The 14,553-nt window shown below is 42.2% G+C and overlaps 1 protein-coding gene across 1 annotated transcript; it reads right to left on the bottom strand.

Annotated features, from left to right (window-relative positions):
• Positions 1-209: 209 nt before the first annotated feature.
• LOC120515776 (vitelline membrane outer layer protein 1 homolog) lies at positions 210-10,638 on the bottom strand. Its single transcript, XM_039737074.1, has 3 exons — positions 10,366-10,638; positions 10,117-10,229; positions 210-529 (listed from the first exon to the last, which is right to left on the bottom strand). Exons 1-3 carry the CDS (start codon positions 10,594-10,596, stop codon positions 235-237), a joined length of 639 nt encoding a protein of 212 aa, XP_039593008.1. The 5' UTR covers positions 10,597-10,638; the 3' UTR covers positions 210-234.
• Between the last annotated feature and the right edge of the window lie 3,915 nt (positions 10,639-14,553).

Below are 14,553 nucleotides of genomic sequence, written 5' to 3'. Positions count from 1 at the left end.
CCAAGCACACACTAGGGACAATTTAGAATCGCCAATGCACCTAAGAATATATATATATATATATATATATATATATATATATATATATATATATATATATATATATATATATATATATATATATATATACTGTATTCCTGTCTTACACTGTTTTACAAATGCACAAAGTAAATAAAAGGAAACTTGTAACTCACTACAGGACAACCCCATCAAAGGTAAATCAGCCATATTTCTTTATTTGCAACAAAAGAAGCGTACATCATTCAGGGCTGTGTCATCCAAACCAACCTGATAAGGTTCCTGTTTGGTTTCGATTCCACAGATACCCCCTTCTTTGCATTCGTCACTCCATTTCCCATAATCACCAAATGTTTGACCAAATCCCTCAAGGACGGGAGAACTGCTGCAGCGGAACTTGATGTTGTTGGCTGCAGTATCATCAAGGATGCCTTGGTAAGGCTCGACTCTTAGCTGGAAAGACTTCAGAACACCACTGGGGCACCAAAGCGTCTGAGTCCAGTCACCAAACCTGTTAAAATTAAAATAAGGAATGAGAAAACCTGATTGATGATTCAACAGCAGATATTAATTTTGAAAGAAAAAAATGAAATAAGTACTGGGTAACAGTGTTTAGCTCTGCAACATCATGGCTTTAAGATTTGACTGCCGGTCTAATCAAATTCTCTCTGTATCTGTTTATGTTTTCTTTCCTTCAAAATACACACGTTAGCTTTACTGTTGATTCTAAATTGGCACAAACTGAATGAGGTTAGGTAGGCCCTGTGATAAGCTGGTGTGCTGATTGAGAGTTTGCTGACATGACACTAAAAGAAAAAATGGAAGGATAAAATAAGTGGATGTGAACATTATCAACATCATCTCCATCTTTCATGTAAGAAACTTCCCAATACTCTCTGCAGTAATACAGACCATCAATCACTGCATTCATTGTGTTGTGGTGTTGAGGGGTGTAGCGACTCTTAATTGATCAGATTAAAAGCAGGCCAGGCATAAGGCAGTTAGAACAGCTGGCACAGATACCTCCCTCCAACTGAAATTAACAACATTAAATATGCTATTAAATGTGCTATGTTGCCATTGCCTTCTAAATTTTTAATTTCCTTTGGCTTTGTTCGTTAGTACTTTCTCAGCTTCCAAGTACACAAGAAATATGATTCAGGTGGTCTTTCTCAGCACTGAATTAAAATTGACCTCATTTGTCCTTTTGCAGATGTTAAATCTTTTAAGACTGACTGATAATTTGCTACTGTTGCTGGCAAGACACTGAAGGAAAAAGTGTATATATCTACTCTATATGTATATAAAAGTCTAAGCCAAAAAGTGCAATGATTTTGTGCAACAATTTTATGCGATGTTTTTATGTCACATTTTTTGTCACGGTTTAAATTGGGCTTATTTTAAAACCTACATATATATGCTTGGTATCATTCTTTTCAGAATTTTTCAAACTTATTTTCAGATTTATTCCATTTTTAAATTATAAACTAAAAAATTTCAAGAACTCACGTCCCGCGAGACAAGACTGTGCCAAGAGATTTAACCACGCCTGGGGTCAGAAATAAAAGACAAAGACTAGGACAGCTGCTGTACAGGCTTTTAAATGTTCGAAGTGCTGCACAAGATCCAGATCATGTGGCACGGCAGCAGCAGCAAGCCAGCAGCTGATCGAGCAAAGAGGAGGTTAAAAAAAACTGTATTTGTTTCCCATTGTATCACCGTTTAAGAGGGGGTTTCGGAGGAGCGACTGCATCTCCTTGGGGTGCGTTCAGACCCCCCCTCTTCACAATGCAAGTGGCAGAGACGCAAAGTGGCTGGTGCATAGTGCAGGCCGGGAGGATTACCAAGCAGGGGGAGAACCCCCTAGTATATATATAGTCTTGACCCTGTTGAGTAAGTGAACCAGCCACCATGGCATGTCAGTGGCTTCCAGGCACTGACGTCCAAGGTTCAATCACCGTAAGGGGAAGCAAAGGTGCATTTGTGATGATGCGGGTTCATTCCAGAATCTCTCTTCACATATGGGAGTCTCTTGAACCCAACACCGTCAATAGTTATGACCAAACTGAGCTGACTAATGGGGACAAATCAAACATGGAGCAATGGGATGGTGGAAAAGTGCAAAGGTTCTTTTATTAAAAGAAGCAAAACAAAACAAAAAACAGTATCCACAGTGCAGTATTCCAAAAGTCCATAAATAGTCCATAAAAACCAAATGAAGAGTGGGGAAAAAAAAAAAAAAAATAAATCCAATAAAAGCAAGGGATAAAATGCAGTCACTGACTCCTAAGCCAACCTCCTTCTTCAGCTCCCCCAGCTCACTCATCACTAGCACTGCCTGCGGACACTCAGCAGTCATGAACGTCATCCTCCGACCCCTGTCTTGGCTGCCTTCTAACTGCACAGCCAGACCGTCCAAGGTCGGCCGTCCTCCCGTCTTCCTTCGTGCTCCTGCAGTCGTACCTCGGATGCATAGGAGATCCTTCACCATGCTCGCCCCACTCCATGTCATTAATTAGAGGGGTGAACCAGCCCCTAGAACATCAAAGCCTTATGTTCCTTGCATCACCTATTAACGACAGGCACTCATAGTGCAAATGTGGTCAGCTCAGATTTGCTTTCACTGCAAGCCGCTACAGCGCTGCGAGCCTGCGGTTGCCCCGGCAACTGATAGGCTGTCTTCCACAGACGTGCCAATTGCATTACGGGATGCCCTTCGGCATGTCATCCCGTTGGGGGGAGTCCCAAAAGAGTTTAGAAACCTTACATCTTCCCGATCAGCTTTGTCCATACCGGTGTGAACAAAGTGACCGTCCAAGCCGGGCTCAGCTAGGCAGGAGAGAACATCAACATTGCTGTGTGCAGCCCTGGGACAGGGGCGAACATCAAAAGCAAAATCTTCCAAACTAATAGACCACAGAGTGAGCCGGGCATTCGTATCCTTCTGTTTGTACAGCCATTGTAGCGGGGTGTGGTCAGTCACCAGAATAAACTGTCGTCCCCAGAGATAGTAACGGAGCGCCTCCACTGCCCACTTAATCACCAAGCACTCCTTTTCAGTTGTCAAATAATTACACTCCCTGGGTAGCAGCTTTCTGCTGAGAAATACAATGGCTCTTCCCCCTCAAAACATTGTGAGAGCACCGCTCCCAAACCAAAAGTGCTAGCATTTATTTGCAGAATAAATTCCTTCGAAAAGTCAAAATTGTGCAGAACCGGGAATGATGATAAAGTAGCTTTTAGGTCCATGAAAGCTCTCTCACAGACAACACTACGATTCTTTCTGCCCTTTGTCAAGTCAGTGAGGGGGGCGGCCCAATGTGTAATACTGGGAATGAACCGCCTGTTATACCCCGCAAGCCCAAGGAAGGCACAAACCTGCCTCTGTGTTTTGGGACGGGATATGCAAGCACCTCCCACACCTTGTCCATTTGAGGCTTGAGCAAACCCTTCCCTATGGAATATCCTAAATAATGGGTTTCCGGAATACCCAGCTTGCACTTCTTAGGGTTGGCTGTCAATCCTGCCAGCCGTAAACTGTCAAGCATCGTCTGAAAGCGGACAAGATGAGATTCCCAGTCATTACTGAAAATGACCACATCGTCAAGATAGGTACCCACAAACATGGAATGGGGACACAGGATCTGGTCCATCATTTGCTGAAAGGTCAGCGGTGCACCATGGAGATGATAAGGTAGTGCTGTATAGTCAACGGAGTAGCGAACGAGGTCTTCTCATAATTAGACTCCTCCAAGGGGATCTGCCAATAACCCTTCAAGACGTCAAGGGTGGAGATATATGAAGCCTGCCCAAGCTTTTCCAACAGCTCGTCCACACGCGGCATCAGGTATGCATCAAACTTGGAAATCTTATTTAAACGCCTAAAATCAATACAAAACCAAACTAAACAGTCGGACTCTGAGACGAGTACAATTGGAACATTTGTTCGACTTCCTCGTGTATAACTTTCCTTGTTGCTTCTGGTAGGCGATACGGGGACACCTGTATAATAACACCGGGTGGAGTGGCAATCTTGTGTTCTGCAATCATTGTCCGGCCAGGTCTTGCCGAAAGGACATCTGAGTTCCCCTCAATCAGCGATAGCAATTACACTTTCTGGGTGTGAGTTACATCATCCCCAATAGTGACCTCAGTCTAGAGGACTGCTGCAGCCATGACCAAGACTTCGTGATGGTCGTGCCACTCCTTTAAAAAATTAATATGCAAAATTTGTATGGGTTTCCACCGCCCGGGAATTCTGACGTTATAATTCACTGGGGACATATGCTCTTGTATCATTGCCGGCCCTTGCCTTTCAGCCTGACATTTATGTGGATCACACAGGATAAACACCAGCACATGATCCCCCTTCTTAAACTCGAGGAGTTTACTCGTCCTGTCATAATTACATTTTTGTGCCTCCTGCTCGTGCTGCCAATGTTCCGCCGCAATACAGGACAGTCTGGCAATCTGCTCTTGTAGCAAAATGACTCGGTTGACAAACCACCCCCCAGGAGGGGTTGTCTTGCAAGGCCTTGTCCATTCTTCCCGAAAAATGTCCAACACCCCACGCGATTGCTGGCCAAATAATAGTTCTAAAGGGTTCATCCCAATGGACACTTGCGGGGATTCCCGGACAGCAAACAGGAGGAAAGGTACTACAGTATCCCAGGAAGTTAGATCGTCATAGGCTACCTGCCAAATCATCTGTTTTAGTGTTTTATTAAATCTTTCAGTCAGGCCATTCGTCTGCGGATGATAAACCATGGAGTGTAACTGCTTAATTCTGACACTTTTGCATAGCTGCTTCATGGTGTGAGACATAAAGGGTGTGCCCTGATCAATGAGACTCTTCCGAGGGACACCAATACGTGTGAACATATCCGATAGTGCTTTTGCAATAGTTCAGGCGTCTGCCCATCGCAGCACTGCTACTTCTATGTATCTTGTGGTGTAATCGATTAACACAAGCATACACTGAAAGTCACTTTTACTCCTGGGAAGCAGGTCAACGATATCTAATCCCACCCTCTCAAAGGGGACGTTTAAAATAGGTATCAGTAGAAGGGATGTCCTGGCGGGTCTGTGCAGAAAATATTTGACACTTGGGACAGGCCTTACAAAATTGCCCCACATCCCGGCCCATATTCATCCAATAAAAGCATTTCAAAATATGTCCCCCCAAAACGTGACTGTGAGCAATTTTTAAACCTTCTCCCTATGCTCACTTGGTTCTACGAACTGCTCGATATGTCCATCACACATACAATCAGAAATCACCCGATACAGAAAACCATTCTTAAGTAAAAATGTTGTGTTTTAAAATTCGGATCCTCTCTCACCAGATAGTAAGAGTCATTTGCGATGTGGGCTTGTATGAATGCAAAAACCAAGCTGTTATCGGGTCGTTGTAGGCGAGCAAACTCTGCCTGGATGGCAGTCTCTGCTTCCTACGTGCTTGATGCAGAATTGTACTCGCCTCCCACTGCTACCATGTCCAATGCAGCATCACACTCACCTCCCACTGCTATTTCGTGTTTGTCCGGTCTGGGGAGGCTGTTGGTGTGCGTGACGGTGTGGAAAAATTTGCCAGCTGTCCCAGGTCTTCACTTGAGGATTTGTCCACCAGCTCACTGGACAACTCTGGTTCAATTTCAAACCCGTTTCATTGACTGGCATTGTCTGCAGTGAGCCCCTCTCTATCAACTACAGGGGTAGGCGCTCTGCAGGTGGCCAAGACCCGTGGAAAGAGGGCATTCCTTTTTCCTATTAGGAGTGGCCAGGGTGAGGTGTCTGATATGGCAGTCCAAACCTTAAAGTTCTTCCCTTTAAATTTCAGAGGGAGTAATATAGTCTTGAATGTTTTAATGTCCCCATGGACACAGCGGATGTTAACTTTGTCAGTGGTCTTATAAGGGGTATGCCAGAGAAAGTCACAGTGGACTACGCACAGGTTGCTACCAGAGTCCAACAGTGCTGAGAATTCTTATCTGGCCAACATAATAGAGACCTTAAAATTGTCCTCTTTTAACATCTTGGGGGAAACTTGTGAGTCACATACCTAGGCCAGACCTATAGCCATTGTTTGCACAGGTGGGAGATGACATTTCCAAGCCAGATGTCCCAGCTGATCACAGCGGAAGCAGCTGCGTTTAGTCCGCACTATGGTGTTCACACTCTGGCATCTTCTACCCGTGGTGCTGGCGACCCTGAAGGTCTGAGCTGGCTGGATTGAAATTGTTGTTTCCAGGTGGCTTATGTACCCTCTAGTCTGCGGGTCAGATCCAGCAGCGAATGGATGTCATTCTGCAGCATTTCATCCCAAAGGCTCTCGTCTATCCCTGACAAGACTGCATCAATAGTGAGCTTCTCCACAATGCGCTTGAAAAGGGTCTCTGTGGATCCAGCTTTGAATCAGGTCCACTAAGTCCTGGATCTGTCCTCATACAGGGCAATCCAGATCAATATGCCACAGCCGAAACTGGTGGCCCTAGATGGTCTGTTGCTTTAGGTAGTCATAATCATCAAGTCTTTTGGGAGGGATATTCCGTATGGCTTGGAGGGCTTCTCCAGTTTAAAATGGGGCCAAAATAGCTGCCCAGGCTCCCCTGTCCCAGCGCATCAATGTTACCATATGTTCAAAGCAGAATAGGAAACACTCAGGGTCGTCTAAAGGAGTCATCTTCGAGCAGCACATCTCGTGGCAGCGCCACGGCAGGGGTGGCCGCCAGAGCCTCATCTTGTTCCGGGGGTTGCCATACTTCTTGGGGATCCATTGGTGCAAGGACCCCACTTCTGGTACCATGTGACGTGTGAGTCCCCATCTTGTACCCCAAAACACGAGCCAGTTTCAGTACTTTAGCAAAAACAGCTTTATTCAGCTTGAAACAGGAACAGCACAGTTATTTATTGTAGTGGGATCTACCACTCTCTTGTACACAGACATAGCAATCAGCAATGGTCCTGGAGGGGCACAGAGGCTGCAGGTTTTTGTTTCAACTCAATTTCTTCAAGAGAAGTCATTTATTGTAGATGAAGCACTTATTGCTCAAGTGACACTTTTCTGCTTCATTTTAGTTGTCTCACTCATTAATATTTCAAACACTTAATTGCTTATTTTAGTCTTAAACAGCTGCATTCTTAATTTGAATTGTTCTTTTTTAGCAATAAGATGCAAATGACAAAGGATCTGACCGTTTTCCAACTAAATTGTCTCCATTTCCACCTGTGTAATATTCATTGTGAACTATTTGGTTTAATTAAATCCTCAAAAAGAAACTAAAAAGAAAAAATTACTTATCCAGTATAAATCATTTGAGTGACATCCTTAGAAAGGAAATAAACTTTGATATAAGAATGACCTCACATTGCAGAATTAAAACAATAACAAGCTTTGAAATTAAATAAGATCTGTTATTGGTAAGGACTGTTTTCTAATTAACCAAGCTGGTTAGAACAAACACCTGTAGCTACTGCGGCCCTCCCAGACCAACATTGCTCAGCCCTGCCACAGACAATGTCCCAGCCCAAATGTCTGTCCCTGGGGGTACCTTTGGGAATTTGTATCTTCTTTACTACACTTTGAATAACAGTGACACCTGGTGGTGGTTCAGAGCAAGTGAAACACTAGAACAGACTGAAGCCAGACTAGCAGACAACAGGACCGAGCTTAAAATTACTTACCTGTGCAATACCAGGTGCTGCTTCCAGTATAAATATATATGAAGGGTGATCAAAACAATGAGCCTGAACCTGAAAGGGGTATTGTATGATGCTAATTTTGCACAGGACTAAACATTAGCTCCCATGTACTAAAATATTTGAAAACATTTCTTGTATTTCTGGCTTATAGTGTATGTTTTTTATTTCAGAACCAGGTAAACAGCATCATTAAATATCATGCCATCTTTGAATTTGTTATAACAGAGAACAGCTATGTCTTTGATGATTTATTCTTGACTAGTCAATGTGTACCAGGAGCAGACCTCTTCATGTGCCACATACAAAATGTTCAGTTGAAGACTTTTATAATGACAGACTATCTCTCAAAAATAACCCTAGGGCTGGCTGGACTTCGACACCAGCAACAGAAGAAAATATTGCAACTAGGGAACAATTTATAACAGAAAAACACAGAATGATGGTGAGTGTGTGAGACGGTATAGGTACCAGCTGTGAGTCAGTTAAACCCATTCTGCATTAACGAATAAATATTAGCAAGGTCTTCCCCTGATGGAAGTCTCCTGTAATGGAGCATCACATCATCAAGTGTTTCAAGGAGAATCTCAAGTTAACAGATTTGGTCCAAGTGAAATTTTAAAAAATGCTTTATAACTGTAGTTGAAAGTTGGATACATCATTAAGACTGAGAGTCCAGACAAGAATTTAAACAATGGAAGTGTGTTGATTCTCCAGTACAAAAGTAACCAAAGTATGAAGACATATCACAGCTCTCATGTTCTTCAGACCTGACCCTGTACCACATCCACATTTTCCCCAGTCTGCTGGGTTAGTGGCAAGCGCTATACCAGTGATAAAGACAGCGATTTAGCTAAAGAATAGTGACTGCCTACGCAAGACCAAACATTTTTAGTGGTGAAGATAGGCTTCCTTAACTTTATAACATGTATATTTGTGTTCACAGTGATTATGTTGAAAAATAAAAACTCATTTGGATTTACTGGCATTTCTCAAAACATTTTGATCACCGTACATATACAAAACACAATTTAAACATTATATAACATTCTTAAACTTGAGTAATTCAATTCAGGGACATAGTGGGGGTGGGAGATCAGCCTGTCCTGGCACCACTGAGTGAAAAGCAGGAAACAGTCTTGGAGAGGGCATCAGTCCATAGCAGGGCCCAATAATGCACATATCCACATTCCTGACAAAGCCAAATTACAGTTTCCAGTTTACCTAACCTGCATGTCGTAGGGCATGTGGGAGAAAAACCATACACAAAGAAAAGCGATGCAGAAGTATGGAGAATGTACAAACTACACACATACAAGATCCAAGTGTGGGCTTTAAAACCACTATGCTGGATCTGTGAGGCAGAAACAATAACCACTACTCATGTTGCTGCCCTATACATAAATATACAGTGTATACATCTATGGTATACCATACCAGTTTACAAGCCCGTTTAATCCTGAGCAGGGTCACTGGGAGCTGAAGCATATCCCAGAATGCATATGCTGTATATATGAGTATATACTGTATATAGATACTGCATATATATATTCATAAGTCTGAATTGCAGTCTTATTACATGGATGGTTAACTACCATGTAGTTGGTCAGCCTCATCCTCTCAGTTGCGAGAAGCAGATCATAAATATGTGATCAAATACCTGCCAAGTAATATAGAGAGTACATGACATATGCTTTTCCCTAATTGTGGCTCATCAGGTGTACCTTTGCTTCCCCTTATGGGGATCAAACCTCAGACATCAGTGCCTGAGGCAAAGCATCTGACGTCACACCACAGTGGCTGGTTCGATTACTTAACAGGGTAACGACTGGAATATTACAATTATAGGTCTGAATCGCAGTCTGATTATATAGATGGGGCGAAACATATGGTGTGTACTCTGTATTATTTGGCAGGTACTGTATCACATAGATAGATAGATAGATAGATAGATAGATAGATAGATAGATAGATAGATAGATAGATGGGTGTGCAAAAGTAGGTTTACAGGTTATTGTATGGAAAAAAGACATGCAGGTTATGATTATTACAGTAGCTTTATTAACTCAATCATAATAGTAATAGCTTTATTAACTCAATTATTGTAAATAATACAATAATTAATAAATAAGTAATAATGCAAGAATAAACTCTGTTTTGCATACTCACAATTGTAAACTTACTTTTGTCCACCCTTGTACATACATATAAAATAAAACTGCAGCTAGGACAGCGCAATGCAACTCTGAGATAAGGCATAGTAATGCCCTAGGAAGCAGATGAGAACTCACACTGGCAGGAATATCCTATATCTAACTATGCAGAAGAATGGCCTCTGCTGAGGGAGTAAATACACATAAATATCGCAATGATACTGTAATATAAAAAATAAAAACTTACAGTCCAGTATGTGATTCCACAGTGTAAAGGATGCTTCTGTCATTGAGTCTTGAGCAGTACAAGCGTATCCCATTCAAAGCAGTGTCATCTCCACCTACTTGATATGCTTCCACCTGTAAAAACAGCATTTTAAGTGTTTGTAAAGTTTGTTAAAATAAGGAAAAATATCCTAGAAAATGAAATAGGTTATCCAGAATATGAAATGTGAGTTTCTGACGAAATTGAAAAGTACAGTTATGGGTAGATTACCCTCAGGCTGTAGCCAATAGCGTAGAAATCTTCAGGGCATATTTCAGACCAGGTCCATTTTCCAAACTCTCCCCCATTAGTGACATTGATTGTGCTGTAGTACTGCCTGTTTGTAAACATACTACCTGCTTTTACCACATTGCTGGTCAGTTCTAACTCACAGGACACAACAGAGAGTAGTAAGAAAGTAAAAAGGAGCACAGGACTTTGTGTGGCTATCATCTTCATCATGACTGCAAATGCCCTATAGTGCCAATAACTCGCACAGTAAGGGTGTCCTCCTAAGGGAACCTCCTATTTAAACTGTTTCTGCTCATTGGACTAGACCCACAGGAGAACATGGATTTACACTTATCATAAGTAATAATTAATGGATGTGGGAACTTTTATGGAATACACAGACTTGCTGTGTTGATATCTTTGGCAGCACATGATAATGATGAATGACTTTGAAAGCCAGGTGTGCTTCAGTGAAGGAAACACACTGCTCCTGGAAAACATGGCAGCCTAACCGATGATTTGATTGAATTGTTTCCAGATAATGCTTTTCATTTGTTACTTCATTAAAGTTCACGTCTTCTGAACTGCTAAACATAAATCCCTTTAAATATACTACTGTGTTCCATACCACCACACGTAGCAGACGTGTCCAGTTAGTTTCCAAATTCCGATGCTGACAGTTTTACCCAGTTATTTAAATATATTGCTTCTGTATTTCTGTAATCAGAGCACCAGCAGGTTAAAGACCAGCTCACGATTAAACTGGAAACCTTTTCTTTTAAAATACAGTCCAATGGCTTACTTACTAGGCTATGGAGACCAATAAGTTCAGAAAATGGATGCAAGTAACTTTTCCAGTGACTACTTAACTGGTCCACTTAAACACACCCTCACGTGGGTTCAATTAACCTCATGTACATATTTTTGGGATGTGACAGAAGAACCCATATGATATATATATATATACACTAGGGGGCTTTTCCCCCTGCTCACTTTGCTCGTCCCAAGGTGCATTTTCTATTCTTTTAAATGAGACATGCAACTGTCCCCTCCAACTACACATGGAGCTCGATTCACTCCTGAAAGAGACTTATGTTTGTTTGAAGTGTTTGAATAACGTTTCCATCTCTAAAATCTCCTGTGTATCTGTGCATCTCTGTGACCCAAGCGTGACAGCGTATGTGGATTTCAGTTTCACCAAACAACAAATCTTTTAATTCTCGTGGATACGCCTCTTCATTGGGAAGAAACGCTACTTTTCCCAGATAGCAACAAGAATTAGATAATCTACAAGTCTCTGACTTAAAGTTTAAATCCAAACAATATTTTCAATCTCTTTTTCCTGTTCCGTTACTTCACAGAGCAATAATTTCTGTTTGTTTGCGCTAATGTGATCTTTACTATCATTTTTTGAGACTTTCGAATTTTCGTACTTCCATTATCTCAAACCTGTCTGCATGTGTATCAGTTTTGAATTCTTTACGACGTTCTACTTTGTCATCTGCTCTTTGTCTTTTATTTCTGGCCCCAGGCATGGTTAAATCTCTTGGCACAAAGTCTTGCAGGACGTGAAAGTGTCTCTCTGAGAAGGTCATGTCTCGTCACTCTTCTCAAGATTTTTTTATTATAATATATATATATTGTGGCGGATGGCCAGGGCCCTTGCCTGGCCGGGATGCCTCTTTTTTATATTGTCCGGGGGAACAAGCATGGACTGAACAGTTCCTTCTCTGGGATGCTAGATGGGAGCCCCTCTGGATGGCAGTGGTGCATCGGATTCCTGCAGGGCTCCATGGTAGATAGAGTTCTCTACAACCCTGTTGGGATTCAGGGGTGCCACCAGGGGGCACTGTAGTTGATCCTGAGCCCATGTGGGCGGTTCTTCCGCAGCACCCGGAAGTAGGTTGTCAAACACCTGGAGCACTTCTGGGTGGGTTATAAAAGGAGCCAGCAGCCCCCACTCCGAAAGTCAGAGTTGGGAGGAGGGAGACAAAGCTTGCTGGAGAAGAGTAGGGGAGAAAAAGAGAAGAAATAGTATTGTGTGTGTGCTTAGTGCTTGTTGGGACTGTGTTGTTCCTGTGGGAAATGGGGAAGGTGTTGTTCACAGGTGGAGAAAAAGAAAAAATAAAAACTTGTTTTTATTAGTGTGCCTCCTGTGTCTGTCTGTGTCGGGTGAAGCGCTGGTATAGCACCATCTATTGCCACAATATATAAATATATATTGAGAGAGAGATAGAGTGTCTTTTGTTAATTTTGTATTACTGTCACTAGTAAGAATTTCATTTTACTAGGTACACAAGGAATTAAACCTGACCTTGAATTTATATTGGCAGGGTAATGATTCATGGCTTTATTTATCTAGAAGCTCTGATCCTTTCAGAAACTGTATTTAACCTTGGAACATTTGCAATTTGTACACTGTACAGCATGGCTTTAACATCAAAAAGGGATTTTAAAAACAGCTCTGACCTTAGCCTCCTGCCAATGTCAACACTTCTAGTCAGATTTCTGGTTTTGAATTATGATCCTCACTTCAGTATTTTTAATCAAATGATAAGGAAAGCCTAACAGGAACACATTGCTTCCCTACATCCTTAATCCTGATACATTGCAAAGATTGATAAAGCTGATCTTTTTTAACAAAAAGGTTATATCTTCATTGAAGATGAAAATTTAGAGTGTTTTTGGCCAACCTAATGTTACAACTATTTAAATGAAGAACTGCCATTATTATAAGGAAGTCTGCTGAATTCACAAAAACTTGCATGACTTATTTTTCTTACTGGTGTGTGGACAAGTATAACAATTTTTCACTCATCTAATATTTGACCTTATTGAAGCAGTTAAGTGATGACATAGTCACAATAAAAACTACTGCATATATTTAGAGAGGGAGGACAAAGAGGAAGATGGGTACCTGTAGTATGATAGTGCAGTGGTTAGTGTTACATGTCAGTTCTTGGATTTCAGTTCTTTGGACCTACATAGGTTTGGCTCTGGGATATTAAGTTTTTACCCTCTCGCCTAAACCTATGAATTCAAATTGACCTAGACCCAATTAGAGTTAGTTGCTTCATTTGCTGCCAAGATAGACTCAGCTTAATGTGACCCTGAATTGAACTAAGTTTATTTTGAAAAGGGGTGGCTAACAATAAAATTCCATCCATCCATATTCCAAACTTGCTTATTCACAGCAGAGTTGCAGGGAGGTTGGAGCCTATACCAGTAAGCATTGGGTGCAAGGTCAGAACAATCCCTGGAAAGAGTGGCAGCCCATTGCAGTGTGAACACATATGCATATACAGTATGCAAGGGCCTGTTTAGCATTGCCAATGAACCAAACCTCTATGTCTGTGGACTTTGGGAGGAAATTGGAGCATCTTGAGGAAACCCCAAACAGACATGGGAAGGACACAAACTCCACAAAGGGAGCACCTAGTCTCCTTGTTGCAAGGCTAACAATAATCATTCCATCCATTATCATACCAGTGTAATCTAGTTCAGAGTTCCAGAGTCTAGTAGTAATATTAATCTTAACTAAATTAATCTTGTCATTCACTTATATAGCTGAATTAAAAAGTCCAAATATATGTTTAACTAACCCAGGTTCGCTTCCCGGGTCCTCCCTGCGTGGAGTTTGCATGTTCTGCCCATGTCTGCGTGGGTTTCCTCTGGGTACTCCGGTTTCCTCCCACAGTCCAAAGACATGCAGGTTAGGTGCACTGGTGATTCTAAATTGTCCCAGTGTATGCTTGGTGTGTGAGTGTGGGTGTGTGTGTGTGCCCTGCGGTGGGCTGGCACCCTGCCTGGGGTTTGTTTCCTGCTTTGGGCCCTGTATTGACTCCAGCAGACCCCCATGACCCTCTAGTTAGGATATAGTGGGTTGGATAATGGATGGATGTTTAACTAGAGGGCTTCGCCCCCTGCTTGCTTCACTCGAGCACCCCCAACCACTCACCCCCCGCCAAGCAATGTGCTACACGCCAACCACTTTGCATCTCTGCTGCTCGCGTTATGAAGGGGGCTGAACACACCCCAAGGAGACACGATTACTCTTCCGACAACCCCTCTTAAACGGTGATACAAAGGGAAAGACATACAGTTTTTTTCTTTTAACTCCTCTTTGCTCAATCAGCTGCTGGCTTGATGCTGCTGCTGTGCCGCATGATCTGCATTTCACATGGCGCA

Source organism: Polypterus senegalus, chromosome 15 (assembly GCF_016835505.1).
Source record: "Polypterus senegalus isolate Bchr_013 chromosome 15, ASM1683550v1, whole genome shotgun sequence".
Lineage (NCBI taxonomy): Eukaryota > Metazoa > Chordata > Cladistia > Polypteriformes > Polypteridae > Polypterus > Polypterus senegalus.
The sequence above is the reverse complement of the archived record's forward strand: the minus strand, read 5'-3'. Positions and strand labels throughout refer to the sequence as shown.

Excerpts from the sequence above, each read along its gene's own strand:
- LOC120515776 (XM_039737074.1), bottom strand. The coding sequence starts at position 10,596 with ATGATGAAGATGATAGCCACACAAAGTCCTGTGCTCCTTTTTACTTTC. Across the intron at positions 10,230-10,365 it reads CTATTGGCTACAGCCTGAGG|GTGGAAGCATATCAAGTAGG; the intron begins GTAATCTACCCA and ends CTGTTTTTACAG. Across the intron at positions 530-10,116 it reads GTGGAATCACATACTGGACT|GTTTGGTGACTGGACTCAGA; the intron begins GTAAGTTTTTAT and ends TAATTTTAACAG.